Source organism: Theropithecus gelada, chromosome 4 (assembly GCF_003255815.1).
Source record: "Theropithecus gelada isolate Dixy chromosome 4, Tgel_1.0, whole genome shotgun sequence".
Taxonomy (NCBI): Eukaryota; Metazoa; Chordata; class Mammalia; order Primates; family Cercopithecidae; genus Theropithecus; species Theropithecus gelada.
Genome location: NC_037671.1, coordinates 76,299,240 through 76,317,654, shown reverse-complemented (window position 1 = coordinate 76,317,654; position 18,415 = coordinate 76,299,240). Strand labels below are relative to the sequence as shown.

The 18,415-nt window shown below is 43.9% G+C and overlaps 1 protein-coding gene across 1 annotated transcript; it reads left to right on the top strand.

Moving 5' to 3' along the window:
- Positions 1-14,723: 14,723 nt before the first annotated feature.
- Positions 14,724-18,171, top strand: HTR1B (5-hydroxytryptamine receptor 1B). Its single transcript, XM_025383764.1, has one exon. It carries the CDS (start codon positions 15,624-15,626, stop codon positions 16,794-16,796), a length of 1,173 nt encoding a protein of 390 aa, XP_025239549.1. The 5' UTR covers positions 14,724-15,623; the 3' UTR covers positions 16,797-18,171.
- Positions 18,172-18,415: the final 244 nt, after the last annotated feature.

Sequence of the window (18,415 nt, the reverse complement as noted above, 5' to 3'; positions counted from 1 at the left end):
TTTTCCAGGAGTCCCATGATCTCAGAAGTTATCTTAGGGGCTCTCATGTTTGCACCAAGAATGGCAAAACAAAATGGAGGAAAATAATTCAGTTGACTGAGTAAAAAACCTTCTCCAGAAGAACAAGATCCATGAAGAGAAAAATATAAAGACCTTTTAAATATACCTGTAGCTTGGATGTTTACTTTTGATTAGACTGAGCCCTCTTTAAGAAAAATCCTTTTAAGTCCCTTTTTACCCAACTTTAGTCATCAATATTTTAGTGGTCAATATTTCTGACTTTCGAACTTTATCAAAAGTAACCTCACAGAGGAAACCAACAAGCCTCAACTAAGATTATGACTTAACTAGGAGTGTATGAGGTATTTTTCAAAGAGGGGGTAAGCAGTTTTTACAAAATCTAGACTCTTTAATGGTAGCTCAGAGAAAGGAAGATTTAAGAAAGGAAGGTAGAGGCTGGGCTCCGTGGTTCACGCCTGTAATCCCAGCACTTTGGGAGGCCAAGGTGGGCGGACCACGAGGTCAAGAGATCTAGACCATCCTGGCCAACATGGTGAAACCCTGTCTCTACTAAAAGTACAAAAAAAAAAAAAAAAATTAGCCAAGAGTGGTGGAGCATGCCTATAGTCCCAGCCAATCAGGAGGCTGAGGCAGGAGAATCGCTTGAACCTCGGAGGGGGAGGTTTCAGTGAGCCAAGATTGTGCCACTGTACTCCAGCTTTGCAGCAAAGTGAGACTCCATCTCAAAAAAAAAATTAAAAAAAAAAGGAAGCTAGAAGTTGTTCATGGAGGGGAAGAGAATCAGCAAATGGTAAAAGTTACACAGATATTAACCAGAAAGTACTCATTCCCTAAGCTGGGATTGAACCTGGGGCACCGTTGTAAAATGGCAGAGACCAAAAGAAAGTACTGCCACATGGTAACAAAGTTAAACTCCCCCAAATTTAAAACAAGATGGAGACTTGCAGCAAAGTTTGTTACTGATCAGTTTGTCAGGCTGGCTTGAACAGCAGGATTATGAGGTCCAAGGCCTGCATTCTATCCTAAGGTATCCCTCTTTATGACAGAACTGTACAGAAAGACACACAAAGCACACCAGATTGGCTAGAGCTTAAGACTAGCCTCACAATTTTTTTCCCATTAATCAAAACTTTACGGAGGATATAAACAATGATTTTATCACCCATTGACTGATTTGCACAGGGAAAGGGAGGCCAGAAGTCTGACTGGTAAAAAGCTTTTACCCTTTTGCTGGCATGTCAGGCTTCTAGGTTCCCTTCCCCTAAGTCAAGCAGTTTAAGGTCTGGGAAAATTAACTTTTCCCAGTTTGGTGGATGCATCCAAGGGGAGTGTCCTATGGTATGGGTGTAGCAGGACGAGCAGCAGACAAAACTCCTCAGACACTTAGTTAAAGAAGGAAGGGGTTTATTCGGCCGGGGGCATCCGCAAGACTTCTGTCTCAAGAGCCCAGCTCCCCAAGTGAGCAATTCCTGTCCCTTTTAAGGGCTCACAACTCTAAGGGGGTGCACGTGAGAGGGTCGAGATTGATTGAGCAAGCAGGGGGTATGTGACTGGGGGCTACATGCACCGGTAATTAGATTGGAAGAAAATAAGACAGGGATTTTCACAGTGCATTCCTATACAATGTCTGTAATCTATAGATAACAGAACCAATTAGGTCAGGGGTCGATCTTTACTATCAGGCCCAGGGTGCGGCGCCGGGCTGTCTGCCTGTGGATTTCATTTCTGTCTTTTAGTTTTTACTTCTTCTTTCTTTGGAGGCAGAAATTGGGCATAAGATGATATGAGGGATAGTCTCCTCCCTTATGGGGACACAATTACTCATCTGCAAAGAGAGGACAGAGGAGGAAAAGGAGAAAGTGTTTTTTTTCAAAGGAGTGTCAGTGATTCAGGAGGCATTTAAGCGAAGTACAGACTGAAGATGATTGGTTACCCATCTGGAAGGAGGGGAACAAGGCCTCCCTAGGTCCTTTCTCTTCCTGGAGTATCTGAGGGAGAGAAAGAAGAGGTGTCCCCCTTTCTTTCTTCCATCCTTATATCCCAGTGATATGAGAGTCCTGGTGACCTCGGCAGGGTGCTGCCCATGGATGCCAATGCAGCTTTCACTCATGTTAACAGGGTGGCCTAGGAGGTGGGAGTTATCCACATTCACCCACATGCTTTCCCCCCTGCTGTAGATAACCACAGAGGTCCCCAGAGCTCATTTATCCCATGGATACTAGCATGACCTCTATCCATGAAACAGGGGCTTGGCTTAATCAACAGTAATTAGTCCTGCTCACCTACACTGTGCCCCTTGACTTCTGTTGTCATCATCTGCCTCTGGATCCCTCAGATCCAGTTTTCCTTACTAGGGCTTCAACCCGGAGCTTGGAATTGAGTTTGGGGCAAGAAGGTAACTCACAAGGGTTCATGAGCTCATTAAGTCCCAGGTGACCCTTGCCAGATTGCAGCCAGCAGTCGGCAGGGCTGCTCCTTCACTGCTTCCTTATCATAATTCAAATGCTAATGTAAAGCTGTGGAGGCCCGTCCTCCTCAAACAAAAGAGAAAAAAGAGAGTCCCATGAATTGGGGCCCTGGCCCCTAGTAAAACACCGTTCAAAAGAAAAAAATAAAGTCTCACATAGAAAAGCTCCCTGTATTTGCATTTGCAGGGCTGTGTTAACTCTTGACATGGTGGAGAAGGGAATAAAAAAAAAACAAAAAAGAAAAACAGCTTAAGTGCAGGGCAGGTAAGGTGCCTGGGGAAGAAACCCTCTTGTGCTGTGCAAACTGGTTCCTGCAACAGGAAGAGAAGTTCTTAATTACTGTGTCCTCCTTCTAGTTCAGACTGAGCTGCACTAGGGTAGGAAAGATTCCACGGGTGCGTGGCAGGAGAGGGTGGCTAGAGGGAAACACTGGCCAGCAAGCTGCGTGGGGCCTCTGGGCCCTGAGACCACCCTGGGGCCTGGGCAGTGGCTGTAATACACTCCTGCCCTGCATGGTCATTGGACGTAGTATGTGCACACCGCGGGCATGACCATGCGCCCCAGACGAGAGTGGGGGGTAAGTGGGCAGCCACTACTCACCCATCCATCTGCCTCGTGTGCCTGTGGCCATTAGGGTGGGTGGGTGGGGGATGGGCCTCTAAGAACAGACAGATATCACATTTTTCTGAATCGCATATGTGATGGCTGGGCCAAATGCTCATTCTACTGAGTAATATCCCTGCAGTTTGCAGCAACACCCTTAACGTTGTAAAAGAAGAGATAGAAGCCATTTCACACCATGAAAGAAGGAAGAAAAAATACCCTAGAAAAGTCTGGGAGTCTTGGTCAATGCCCTAATGGGTGGTCAGGAAGGAAGCCAAGTCTAGGGGCCTTGTGGCAACATGAGAAGTGAGCTGAGCCAGATGCTTTCAGTTGCCCCAGGACCGTATTCTGGTCTCATGCAATGGATAGACCTCCCTGAAGGGAAACAAAGCCAACATCCCTTTTACCTGAAAGAGAGAGAGAGGTGGTAGGGTCCCATCCTGTCTTCTGTATCTCCGCTATTTGTTTTTAATTGGCTCACCCGAGGTTTGGTGTTTCATCTGCCTTCAGAAAAAAGTCTAAGGATGAGAAGCCTTGAAAATGAAAGTGAAAGAGGGTTTGGGTCCCTATTTACTCACCCTCCAGGTATCCCTGTACAAGCCGCCAAAATGTTGTGGCGTTTCTGCTCCTTAGCTCAGCTAGATCCAAGTTCTTATCTCCCAACTAGGAAGAATTAGGTGCCCCGACACTGGGGTGTGAGTGGAGTAGAACTTATGAAGCAAAAGGAAAGCTCTCAGCAAAGAGGGGAAATGCGGGATGGTTCCCCTACCCAAAAGCAGGAAAGTCCCACGTGTGGCTGGGTCTGGGACCTTTTATAAACTCAGAATGGGGAGTGCATGCTGATTGGTTTGTGAATATGCAAAAAAGATTAAAGCAAAGATACCACTCAAAGGTGAGCAGAACAGTGTAGAAAACCCAACTGGGAAAGGGTAGGTATATGTAAAATAGGTGAAGGGTGGTGACCAATCAGAGGAAATTGTGCCAAATGGGAAGACAAGTTCTCAATCCAGTCTGAGGATTTAACTTGCAGCTTGGCTTTCAAGCTTTAAACTGTCTCCAGTTTGGAGGTGGGGTTTCTCTGGAGACCCGTCCCTATCTCTCTAGACAATTGACTGCCTCATGCTACTCTCAATATCTTGATTGATTACTTTAAATTTATTTATGTATATTTTATATATTAAAATGCATCGCCATAGTACCATAGAAAGCCATTCCATCATACCGGAAGTTCTGTGCAATTCCACAGATGACTTCTCCCCAACCCCAATCGCTGGTAACTACTGACAACTGTTTTGCTCTCTGCAGTCTTGCCTTTTTCAGAGTGTCATATAAATGGAATTGTACAGTTTGGATCTGCCTTCTTTCACTCAGAAAAATGCATTCAAGTTTGATCCACACTGTTGCATGAATCAATAGTTCATTCTTTCTTATTGCTGAGTAGTATTCCATTGTATGAATGTACTACAGTTTGTTTTTTATTCATTGGTTGAAAGCCATCTGTGTTGTTTCTAAATTTTGGAAATTGCAAATATAGCTACTATAAGCCATGTGCAGTTTTCTGTGTGAACATAAGTTTCATTTCTCTTGGGTAGATAACTTGGAATAGAATCGCTGGATTGTAGATGTACATTTTATTTTATAATAAACCTGCTAAACTGTTTAGCAAAGTGGCTGTGCCATTTTGCATTTCAACCAACAAGATTTCCAGTTGCTCTGCATATTTGTCAGCATTTAATATTGACAGTGTTTGGGGCAGGCATTATAATGGGTGAATAGTGGTATCTTATAGTGACTTAATTTGCATTTACCTGATGGTTAGTTACACTGACATTGTTTCATATGCTTTTATGTCATCTATTTACCTTTTTTGATGAAGAATCAATCACTTGAGGTGTGCTTTGTGTCTGGCATATATTCTATATTTGTAAGTGTTCCAACTGCTTTTGAAGAAATATATATTGTACAGTTGTAGAAATAGAATGTTTTCTATGCCATTTAGTTGACCTTGATTAAGTATATTGTTCTAATTTTTCATGGCCTCATTAAATTTTTGTCTATTTTACTATTTTATTAGCTAACAAGAAAATTATGTTAAAAACTGAATCTGATTATGGCCTTGTCTAGTATTCCTTTTAGTCCCATCAAATTTTGTTTTGTGTAGTTTGAAGCTATGGTCTTAAGATTCTTATGTCTTTCTGTTGAACCTAAATACCTTTATCACTTATTTAACAACGTAAGTATTTTCTAGCATTCACTCTGTTCATACTGGACAGCAGCCCTTTGTGCTACTGTGAGCATATATTTTAATTCTGCATATTTTATAGGACCTGGAAAACATTACTTTTATATTTTTTCATAGGCTTACACTCTCCTTTGCTTTTCATCCCTTCTTGAAATCTATGCTTTCATTTAGTACCATTTTCATTTAGCCTGAACAGCTTCCTTTATTATTTCTTAGGTTCTGTTCTGCTATCAACAAATCCCTCACCTGTTGTTTGACTGACAGCATCTGCATTTCACCACCAATTTTTAGGATATTAACTCGAGGTACAGAATTACAGGTTGGCAGATTTAAAAAAACTTTTAGCTATGATAAGATGTCATTATATTGCCTCCTGACTTCCATAATTTCTGTCAATAAGTCAACCTCTTGCTTTCTGGTGCTTCCTTTGAAAGTTAGTGTCTCTTTTCTTTTCTTTTTTTTTTTTTTTTTCTGAGACAGAGTCTCGCTCTGTTGCCCAGGCTGGAGTGCAGTGGCCGGACCTCAGCTCACGAGTAGCTGGGACTACAGGAACCCACCAACATGCCCGGCTAATTTTTTGTATATTTTTTAGTAGAGACAGGGTTTCACCGTGTTCGCCAGGATGGTCTCAATCTCCTGACCTCGTGATCCGCCCGTCTTGGCCTCCCAAAGTGCTGGGATTACAGACTTGAGCCACCGCTCCTGGTCAAAAGTTAGTGTCTCTTTCTCTAGCAGTTTTATGAATTTTTTAATTTGTCATTTTTTTTAATTTTTAATTTTTTACCAGTTTTATCATTATGTTCTTAGCTATGGCTTTCTGAGTGTTTATTCTGGCTAGAGTTTTTGGAGTTTCTTCAGTGCTGTTTGTTTGATGTATTCACTATGTCTGGAAATTTTTGGATATTATTTTTCCAAGTACTTTTTCTTTCCCATTCTCTTGCTGTGCATGTATTTTATATTATCTGATTCAGTCTCACTCTTACATTCTGTTTTTTTCTTTCCACTTTTCTTCTCTCAATGCTTCAGTTTATACTTTTTGAAATTATTTTGTAATTATTTTCATTACTTTGTGAGGTTACTAATCTTGTCTTTTTCTTTGTCTGGTGAGCTAATGCATCCATCCAGTAAGTACTTAATATCAGATACTATATGTTTATTTCAAGAGTGCTTATTTGACTTTGTTTTTAAAGATTTCCATTCACTGTTGAAATGTTCTACCTTTCTATCCTTTTAGATTATTTTTCTTTATTTTCCTTAGCATATTAATAATAGTTATAGATGCTTCCTGACTTAGGATGGAGTTACAAACTGGTAAAATATCGTAACTTGAAAATACATTTAATACACCTAACCTACCAAACCTTGTAGCTTAGCCTAGCCTACCCACCTTAAACATGCTTGGAACACTTATAGTGCCACATGTTGCTAGCTCAGGAAAAGATCAAAATTCAAAATTCAAAGTACAGTTTCTACTGTATGGATGTTACTTTCACACCATTTAAAGTTGAAAAATCATATGTTGACCCGCCATAAGTCAGAGACTGTCTGTATTTTTTTTTTTTTTTTTTTTTGGAGATGGAGTCTCTATCACCCAGGCTGGAGTGCTGTGGCCAGATCTCTGCTCACGGCAAGCTCCGCCTCCCGGGTTCACGCCATTCTCCTGCCTCAGCCTCCTGAGTAGCTGGGACTACAGGCGCCCACCACCACGCCCGGCTAATTTTTTGTATTTTTAGTAGAGATGGGGTTTCATCGTGTTAGCCAGGATGGTCTTGATCTCCTGACCTCGTGATCCCCCTTCTCGGCCTCCCAAAGTGCTGGGATTACAGGCGTGAGCCACTGCGCCCAGCGGACTGTCTGTATTTTAAAGTCCTTTCATGCCAACTCCAATATCTATATTATGTATGGATTTATTTATATTGTTAGGTTTTTAAAATTGTTGATCAATTTTACTGCCACAATGCATATATCATACTTTTTATTGTAATCAGATATTGTATATACAAGGGCTGTAGAGACTTCAAATATTACTTTGCCCAGACAGTATTCAATGTTTCCTCTGTCAGGAAGAATGTATGAAAAGCTGACTATATCAACCAGTGAGAGATTGAGCTGAGTCAAAGTTGATTTGTAATTAGACTCAGTCCATCTGTGATTCATCCTGTTCTTTGGGCCTTGCTTTTGATTGACAGCCTGGAAGGTCTCTGTCTCCTCAATCCTGAAATACTGCAGAAGATTCTTCACTGCTTTCAGAAATTTGAGCTTTACTCTTGTACATTTCCCCCACTGAGGTTGAAAATCTTGCAAATTGCTTGAAGGGAAGACCAGTCATATATTTGACATAGGCTCCTTCTCTCTATGGGGACTTTTTCTTCTAACCACTCCAAGACTGTGAAAGATTTGATTTGCCTATTAGAATTTCCTTACCCAATCCCCTAGTCTCCTGTTTAGTTGCAACACAGATCAAATGTTCACATATCACACTGGACCCAACAATCATTGAAAGCTCTGCTTGTTTCCCTTTTCCCCAGTACAATCTCTTTGCCTGGACCAAATCCAATCCACAATCTGTTCCCAGAATCAGCAAATACCTTAAGGAAATAAAACAGGCAGTAATCATTTACTCAACTAAAAAATGCATTTCCTTTTGCAGAATTTTATTTATCCAATTATTCTTGCTTACACACTCTTCAAAGTTTTTAAAATATGATTTTTTTTACATTTATAGCTTTTTCAGTTGTTATTTTGGTAATGTTCACCTTTCACGACATCCTACATTTACTCAGAAACAGAACCAATTTCTCAGAATTTCTTAAAGTGGATCTCATTCAGATTAGTTTCTAAGATATAATTGAAGCTGCAAGATGTAAAGTCAAAAGGTGTTAATGGCTATGTTTTAATAACATGAGAAAAGCCCGTCCACAGTGAAATAGATGAAAGAAATCTACCTGCAGACAGCAACCAACAGAAAAAGAAGAGAGTTCTACTTGGGTTCCAGAATGCTGGTTTTTCCCAAGGTGCAGCTGCATTGCTACTTTGTCCAAAACTCGGTGGTTCAATTCCTTTTTTGACTCTAGGGAGCCCCAATCTCCTTGAAATAAATTCCTGTCTTTTGTTTTTAGGTTGATTAAGTTGGTTTTCCATCACTTGTAATAAAAGTCTTAGTTAATATTATCATATTATTAAATAGGTCAACACAAATCGTAACGTTGTTACTGTCATTCTTTTAGGCTTTTCTGCTTACTGTTTACTCTAGATTTCCCGGCTCAATTTGCAATAAAGATGATAAATGTGGCATCTTGCCGCATTCAACATGCTTATCTGACATAGTTTCTCATCCATTTCTTATATCTTCAGGGGTCTTGGAAAACATATAGCCAAACATATTAGAACTGTATATTTGGCAAGAAGAAATAAGATCTGAATGAGGCTTAGGAGGAACTCTGCCATACATAAAGTGCAAAAGTTTTAGAACATTGGAACTTAGATTTGTTTTTGCTTATGTTCTTGGTTTTTGCCTTGTTCTTAGTAACTGAACATGCTACACCAGGGATTTTTGGCAAATATGTTCTTTAAATAACTTTATTCAAATAATTGTATCACCAGGGATAGGTCTCTTTATCTTTGATGAGTTCCTGATACATAGGGGGGAAAAGTCAGTTAAGTTCAACACACTACGAAAAAAGAAAAGCAATTCAATTTGTATAGATTATTTTTGTAACTGATATTGAAACTAACATGGTTAAATATGGAGAAAAGGGGATATCACTGTATTTAATACATTACATTCTTACAATTTTAAAAAAGGTTTAATTCATTATTTATTTCAACGTGTATATTTATGGGCCTGACAGGGCCTGGGGAAACTGTTAATGATAAAGAAAAAGATAATGAGAAGGAAGGGAGAAAAACAAGAATGGAATTTAACATAGCAAAAATTAAAGCACACCCTGAATATAATTATGCCAAAACTGATTTGGGTAACAGCTTAGCTTGATTTCTATTTGGGCTGTGGACATCAAACTGTGTAGAATATGATCACCTATCAACAATACTTTTGGAATGATGATTAGCTAGCTACACATAATCACGGTGCCCAGTTTTCTACCTGATTTTTACCACAATCACCCCCAACCTCCAATCCTTACCTTCACCCCCACCTAAAAATTTGAAGGCATCTAAACGAAGATTACTATGGAGACTTACATAGCTATGAGCAATGACGTCATCTCACAGGCAGAAGGAAACGAAGTCACGGTCAGGTGAGTAAAATGGGTGGCTATGCTGAGTGGCATGGCGATCCAGTGTAGAATATTGGTCAATGGTTGTAACTTGAAATTAGAGACTTGAACTTGAAAATTGATTCTATCACTTACCAGCTGTGTGACATTGGCAAAATTACTTAAATTCTCTAAGCCTCAACTTCTTTTTTTTTTTTTTTGAGACGGAGTCTCGCTCTGTCGCCCTGTCGCCCAGGCTGGAGTGCAGTGGCCGGATCTCTGCTCACCGCAAGCTCCGCCTCCCGGGTTCACGCCATTCTCCTGCCTCAGCCTCCCGAGTGGCTGGGACTACAGGCGCCTGCGACCGCGCCCGGCTAGCTTTTTTTGTATTTTTTTTTAAGGAGAGACGGGGTTTCACCAGTCCTGGGGATTTAGCCAGGATGGTCTCGATCTCCTGACCTTGTGATCTGCCCGTCTCAGCCTCCCAAAATGCTGGGATTCCAGGCTTGAGCCACCGCGCCCGGCCAGCCTCAACTTCTTTATCCAGAAAATGAGAATGATAATGACAACTAGTGTTATATAAGAAATAAATGTAAGAATGTATGTGGAATACATAGCATATGGCTTAGTACACTGCGCTCAGTAAAGGATAATGATTCTTATTCATGAATGACAGCTAAAGAAGCAATAAAGCACCAGAGAGTGATGTCATTTTTCCTGTTTGAAAATAAGAATTTTGCTTTTCTTTGGCAAAGTAAGAGTTTTGCCTGTTCTTTATTTCTTTGAAAAGAAAGACTTCACATTTCTATTGCTTCATCACTTAGACTGAAAGACAACTTCACCATCAAATTCTTTGGTTTGGTTTTTCAAGAGAGACTTCATTTTGAACAGAGCTGCTTAATTACATTGCCAACTTAAAAAAGCAAGTTGTTTCTAAGTTTGGTGGATTCATTGGCATTGTTTTTTCATTCAGATATTTCTCATTGCCAAATCTCACTCTGTCCAAGAAAAAAATAATTCAGCACACCATACTCTATGTAACCTCTACTTACACTACTTCATAGTAGCTGTAAGAAAGAATTTTTTTTTTTTTTTTAAGACCTATGTCTTCAGCCAGGAAATATGTGATTAGAACTTAATTGGGAGCTGGCTTTTCTAGTTGGAACCGGACTATCTTTGAACCAGTAGTAAATTACTTGTTGAAAGTATCTGTTCAAAGTCGCAAAGTGTTTATTCATATGGAGATAGGTATTAAAAAATGTCTAAGTTGTATATATTTGCTCTAAGTTTTGTTTGCATCCTTCATTAAATAGAAATATGACTTACATAATGTTTGTATCCATATATAGACACATAGCAGAACTAACCAATTCTTAAGGATTAAGTTACACCAATCTAACATTTAGGGAATAAAGCACCTGCCTTCATTATTTGGTAAGACCTCAAAATTTCTAATAAAACAGACAATGTAAATACCATGACACAAATATCAGGTGAAAGGCCTAATGTGAGGGCCAATGAATATGGGAAGGGATCTGGGCCTCATATGGTTTGGAAATCCTCAGAATTTGTCCACAAAAATTACATGTATATCTATGTGTGTAAATGGTCATTTATCTGAACATTTTCATAGTTTCATCAAGGAAGACACAAAGGATGGTAAGAACCAAGGCATTGGGTGGACCTGATACTTTCATTGCCACCAGTCAATTCTTTAAGGAATAGTTACTGGAGGAAGTATAAGATAAACCTAGAAATGGGCTACCAGCACACATTAGGATGGTGCACACATGAGCTGGTGGTCTCCTGCTGCCCGTTTCAGAGGTGGATATGGCTGGTCATAGATGGAGGAAGCAGAATTTGAAAGAAGCAACATGGCAGACCTCCACACCAGATTTCTCAAGCGGTGGGATGTTGAGTGTGGGGTTGTATTTTCCTGTATCAAAGGAGAAAAGTGACAGAAGCATGAGTGTTCTAACGTTTTTATTTCAGCAAAGCAAAGATAAAATCAGGACTTTCTTTGCTCCTGGGCCTGGACCTCTTTTAAGAGTTACTCTCTGGATGGAAGACTCTAGGGATGCTGAAAGCAAGACTCAGAGGCCCCAGGCAGGAGAGCTGGCTAGGGCTGACTAGAGTTAGCTGACTGCTAGCTTGCATAGAGTTGAATTGCAATAAATTCTGTGAGATGTGTCTTATGGTTGCTGTAGGCAGAGTATGTTTCTCTAAACAGTGTCCAGTCTAGTTAGCGCTGCGCTTTAAACTTCCCAGCCTGCGCCTCGAATTTTGCTGCTGCAGTAGTAGGACCACATCTTTCTAGCATGGGACAAGGCTCCTCGAGGATTCATTTTTCTTTGGTTCCTCCGCAGCAGCTCACCGCTAGGATCTGGCTTTGTGTCGGCTCACAGAATTCATTTCAGTTCCAGAGTTATTCTCCACTTACTTATTCTCCACTTACTCAGCTTCTGCTGAACGTACACGTGCGTGGAATTCATAAGGGGACCACATTAATTCGCAGTTTTAGTGCCCGGTAGTCAAACCGGAGCTTATTTCTACTCAACTAAGTTTTGCTGCGCTTAATCCATCTCCACCATTTCCCTCCGCTACTGATTCCCTCCCTGCTCCTCCCCTGTCTGCTGAATTTTCCCCCAAAACTTGCCGGGAGGTTCCTTCTAGCGCTGCTGCGGACTGCAGAGCTGGCGCTTGGACCTTACCCAGCGGCCCCTACTCCGAAGGAGTGACCCAGGCACAGGCGACTTTAGAGGGTCTCTTTCTCTCTTGGGTGTTTCACACACATGCGCCTCTGTGCAAACGCCTATGTTTTATGTGTTTTAAAGTGAAAAGGGAATACTTGAAATGCGGAAGTCAGGTTAAGGAAATTGGGTTCTTCACTGAACTCTGCCAAGATCCGGTCAATATGATGGCGGTGTGTGTTTATGCAGCTCTTTACCAAAGAGGGTAAAATCAAACTCTGCCCACAAGTGGCGGATTCCTCTGGGAGTCTGGGACTCTGCGAAGCAGTGGAGGCATGGCTGGAGAAAGCCACAGGTCCCCAAACCGCTAAAGCCAAAACCCGTGTGGGGAACAAGTTTTGTTTTGTTTTTTTTCTCTTCCCATGCTCCTGAGCAGAAATTAAAAGAGGAAAGGTCGCATGGAGCTGGTTACATTCCTATCGGCCTTCCCCCGCTTCCCATCCGTTTAACAGTTCTCCTAGGATAACGGGAAAATTGTTTCCTGGCACCCCTCACTCCCACAGGACACATCCGCAATCGTGCACACTTTTGATCCATCCTGGCCAAGGCCCCCACCTAGCGGTTTAAACTCGTCGGCTTTGCTTCCCTCCCCTATGGTTTCTAAGTGAGCGCTGCAGTTTGCAAAAATAATTGTTTATCTAGGTGGACGGGGTGGGAGGATGGGAAGGATCCCCTAAAATGTGGTGAAAATGAGACTTAAGGTTAGTGGCAAAATGCTAGGTGCTAGGACTGGAGGAGAAAAAGAGAGAAGGCAGTGCTTTTATCCTCTGGATGGCTGCTGCAGCCCAGAACGCATCTAGAGGACGTCCTTGAAGAGCTGCTACCTTAGTTAAAGGAGTACCCTCACTCTCAATGCATGGATGTGTGTGTGTGTGTGTGTGTGTTTCTTCATAACACTTACACTACAGAAAAGTATAAGTATTAATTATTTACTTGTTCATGTAGTTATTGTCTGTCTCTTCTACAATGTAAACTGCTGGAAAAGAGGGTCTGAGTCTACTCCCACTGGCCTCCATACCTCTGGAGCCTACAAAAATATTCAGCATAGAGTAGGCACTCTATTTTTTGCCTGCCTGCCTGGTTTAGAGAACCGGGAATTAAGGGAACTTGGGTTTCTGCTTTATTGCGTTGGGGAAAAAGCTCTTCTTTCAAAGAATTTTAATTACTCTTCCTCTAAAACTGGGTGGAGGGATCAGATCAGATAACGTTAAGTTCTGACACAGAATGATTCTCTTTAAAATACATGTGCGCTTAATCAGATGAGTTCAATTACAATGCAGTTTTTATTAGATACACTCTAGGTGCCAAAGATGGATCTAGGCTCTAGGAATTCGTAGTGGGGATCATTTAATCCTTCGAGCTGAAAATACCTTGTCCTTTCCTGGAGCTTTTCTTCACATTTTCTGATTTGCATTTCTACGCTACATTTGTTTCTGTTGAGGTTAGAGGAGAAACTGAGGACAGGGGATCGGTCCCTGGTCATGAGACCTTGGTACTGGTATTGCATGCTGCAGCTTATGGCTGACATCCCCACATACTAGTTGAAGGCAAAGGAGACACACAAGACGGTGCTGTTGATGGTTCCAGTCCTCCCCGCCGCGGTATCCCCGTTTTTTCTTGAATTCTGATGGCCTCCTTTCTAGGTGGGCTGTTGGAAGGAACATGCTCACTGGCAACTGTTTTCCAGAGGCACTGAAGCACTGAGCAGCTGGAACAGGAGGGTGGAGCAGAAGGTTTAATTTCACGTACAAGGCTTCTGTTTGTGATACTTCTACATTTTCTCAGATAGCTTTTTCTTTTTCCCTGTTGACTCACAGTTGAGTGAAAAACACAAATTGCTAAAACTTGATGAAAAAATAGTTTTTATTGTATCAGGAGTTGAGGACGACATGAAGCCAGAGGCTCAAAGTACAAAATGCAAACATTGGGTCCTCTACAGAGATATTACTGATGCCTGCCTCCTAATCTGGGTGTGGCCCTCAGGGCTGGATATGATTTTAGAGCGGAGAGGTCAGAGACCAGGGCTTCTCCGCCTAAAACTGGCCTTCTAGGGTGGGAGTGGTAGGCGGGAGCCTAGGACCAGATTCCTGGACTAAGCCTGGGATCGTGGCTAAGGACATGGGTCTCACTGGAGGTCAGCGCAGCAAGCTCCGATGTCCGCAGAGGCGAGAACAGGACGCTCTCCTCCCCTGGCCAGAAATGCGGCTCCAGGTTGTCAGGGCTGGGAGGGGGGCCCGGGGTGGGAAGCGGGGAGATAGGGCGGTAGGACCCGGCGGGAGCTTCCTTGGCCAGGAAGGGAACGGGGCGGGGGGAAAAGAGGGAGGGAGAGAGAAAAAGAGAAGGTGATCGCGAGCGGGCGTCAGCACTCGCAGCGCCGCACGAGTTGCACTGCTCTGGCGGACCGGACCTGGACTCTATATAAGGAGCCCATCTGCTCCGTAGCTCGCACGCTCCTCCCGGGCTGGCGCACGCCGCGTCCCTCCAGCTTCCCCAGACACCTGCCCCTTCCCCGTGTGCCGCGCCAGGTCCTCCAGACCCGCGCACCCAGTGGCATGGCTCCGAGTGGTTCCCGTGGGACCGAGGTGGCGGTGGTGGCCGCGCGGCCCGAGCAGCCGCAACTCCAGCCCCATTGTCCCCCCTTTTATGGCTCCGTCTCCGCGGGGCCGCTCATCCGAGTGGCCAGAGAGTGAAAAGAGAGGGAGGGCAGAGCTCCGGCGCGAGGCGCGGCTCAGCGCTGCTCCTAGACTTCACCGCACCCAGCTCTGGCGGCCGCTGCAGCCTCAAAAAAGTGCCCCAGCTTGGGGCGCGGGGCGGGAATGCAAGATCAGGACCTCTCGCTGGCCTGCAAGCTTTGGTCTCCACACCTAGGAAACTCCTGTGGGCAAAGTCTGCAGATCCAAGAGCGTCCAGGTTAGGAGACGCTCAGCCTCAAGCAACTGGGGTAAGCCAGATCCCATTTGGTCAAAGCCTTCTCCTCAAGCAGTACTTCACCCTCCGGCACTAGACGCCTCCAGGGAGCTGGAGCGGAGCAGGGCTCGGTGGGCCAGTTCTTAGCAACCCAGGGCTAAGACCCGGTATGGAGAGGAACAACCACAGACGCGGCGGCTTTGCCAGGCGCTCTGGAAGTGCAGGGGACGCGCCCGCCTGCCTCGGCTGCCGCACCCATGACCTCTAGTTTCAGCTGTGAACCTGGGCGGAGGAATAATTGAGGAACTCACGGAACTATCAACTGGGGACAAACCTGCGATCGCCACGGTCCTTCCGCCCTCTCCTTCGTCCGCTCCATGCAAAAGAGCTGCGCTCTGGGGCTGGGGCGAGAACCATGGAGGAACCGGGTGCTCAGTGCGCTCCACCGCCGCCCGCGGACTCCGAGACCTGGGCTCCTCAAGCCAACCTATCCTCTGCTCCCTCGCAAAACTGCAGCACCAAGGACTATATTTACCAGGACTCCATCGCCCTACCCTGGAAAGTACTGCTGGTTATGCTACTGGCGCTCATCACCTTGGCCACCACGCTCTCCAATGCCTTTGTGATTGCCACAGTGTACCGGACCCGGAAGCTGCACACCCCGGCTAACTACCTGATCGCCTCTCTGGCGGTCACCGACCTGCTCGTGTCCATCCTGGTGATGCCCGTCAGCACCATGTACACTGTCACCGGCCGTTGGACACTGGGCCAGGTGGTCTGTGACTTCTGGCTGTCGTCGGACATCACCTGTTGCACTGCCTCCATCCTGCACCTCTGTGTCATCGCCCTGGACCGCTACTGGGCCATCACGGACGCTGTGGAGTACTCAGCTAAAAGGACTCCCAAGAGGGCGGCGGTCATGATCGCGCTGGTGTGGGTCTTCTCCATCTCTATCTCGCTGCCGCCCTTCTTCTGGCGTCAGGCCAAGGCCGAAGAGGAGGTGTCGGACTGCGTGGTGAACACCGACCACATCCTCTACACGGTCTACTCCACGGTGGGTGCTTTCTACTTTCCCACCCTGCTCCTCATCGCCCTCTATGGCCGCATCTACGTGGAAGCCCGCTCCCGGATTTTGAAACAGACGCCCAACAGGACCGGCAAGCGCTTGACCCGAGCCCAGCTGATAACGGACTCTCCCGGGTCCACGTCCTCGGTCACCTCTATTAACTCGCGGGTTCCCGACGTGCCCAGCGAATCCGGGTCTCCTGTGTACGTGAACCAAGTCAAAGTGCGAGTCTCCGACGCCCTGCTGGAAAGGAAGAAACTCATGGCCGCTAGGGAGCGCAAAGCCACCAAGACCCTGGGGATCATTTTGGGAGCCTTTATTGTGTGTTGGCTGCCCTTCTTCATCATATCCCTAGTGCTGCCTATCTGCAAAGATGCCTGCTGGTTCCACCTAGCCATCTTTGACTTCTTCACCTGGCTGGGCTATCTCAACTCCCTCATTAACCCCATAATCTATACCATGTCCAATGAGGACTTTAAACAAGCGTTCCATAAACTGATACGTTTTAAGTGCACGAGTTGACTTGCCAATTGCAGTGGGGTCGCCTAAGCGACCTTTGGGGACCAAGTTGTGTCTGGTTCCACAGGTAGGTCGAATCTTCTTTCGCGGTTACTGGGTCCCAGCGAGGCTGTCTCTCCTGGGCAAGGGCAATGGATCCTGAGAAGCCAGGATAGTCCTGAGAGAGAGCTCTGAAAGGAGAAGTGTTGAAACTAAACGTAGAGCTTCCCTGCCCAGGAGGAGGCTCACTTCCTCCCCCTCAAGCCTCGGGCTCAGCACTGACCCCTGCGGCAGCCAATCCCAAAGGGGATTGCAACTTTAAAAAATTGATTATGGAAAGGGATCCCTGCCCTGCTTTGGTATAATGGATAATGCCCACTAGAACCAGTGTATTTGTAATTGTTGTCTGAAGCTTGTCTGAGACAGATCTACATACAGCCTGGCAGTACTTGAACTAGACGCTTAATGCCCTGTGTTTTTGGGGAGAACTTTGTGTTACAGCTTAATTTAAGAACAGTTACTTTGGCATCATTCAGTCTTCAGTTTCTGTCTATTTAAACTTGGTTGGAGAAACTTGTGGATTTGGTGCTTCAAACCCTATGTGTGGCTTGGATGGCGCAGAGAAACCTTGAAGAGTTAACAGCAAAATTGTGATGCTGAGATCTCTATTTTTATTATACTTGAAACTATATGGGGGTGGGTGGGTGGGAATGGGAGATGAGAGTGTTAAACTGAGAATCAACACCTATGATTGTTTGTTTTCTGCAGATTTGTAATTTTGTAATTCTTGTTTAGCGATGGTCAAACCACAGCTCTAACAAACAAACCATTATGTGTGCTAGTGCCAAAGTCTGCAGACTGCTTTTTTTTTCTCCTAATTTCATGTACCTGTCACTTTACACGTTTAAATCCCCAGAAATGAAGGGTATGATGGGTGACTCAGCCCACACTGCTGCTATATTTCTTACTAATGCAATTGGTAAAACCGATTAGTATTGGAGATATATTGTTCCTTAACAAGAAAAGTGTCTTTATTTCTTATCCAATTGAGTGAGATGTGAAGGAGACTGATGACATGGGACTAGTTCTTACACAATTGAGGAATGGGGTGGGGGTAATAGAAGGATGTATATTTTGACTTGTAAAAAAATCTTAAAATGCATGAGACTTTTATCTGATAGTCATTTGCACTCTCCTTCCCATCTGTGATTCCTTGTGTGCTAACATATAAGGAAACCAAGAGAACTATCTCCCTTCTTCAGAAACCTTTAAAATACAGTAAGGGCTCTAAAAACGATATTGGAAAGAAAATAAACTTGTTTCTTTTTCCATTGTTGCTGTTATTGAAGTTTGGGCAGGAGAAAAGATTGCTAGAAAATGACATACAAGAACTTTAGAAAAGCTTAGTGAAGCTAAAATTGAGGCCTTTTTTTTTTTTAACTTGCAGAACCAAACCTCAGACTTACTAAACAATCAGGAAACTGGCAAGCTTTTGACCTTTGTATATTCGTTACCAACCTGATATCTCAATGAATGTAATATCTGGAATACTTTAAATTTATCAATCTTTTCAAATTTCAAGAATACTTAGTTATTTCAAATTTCCTCTGAGAGCTCCCTAATACAGGATAAAGTCATGCAAT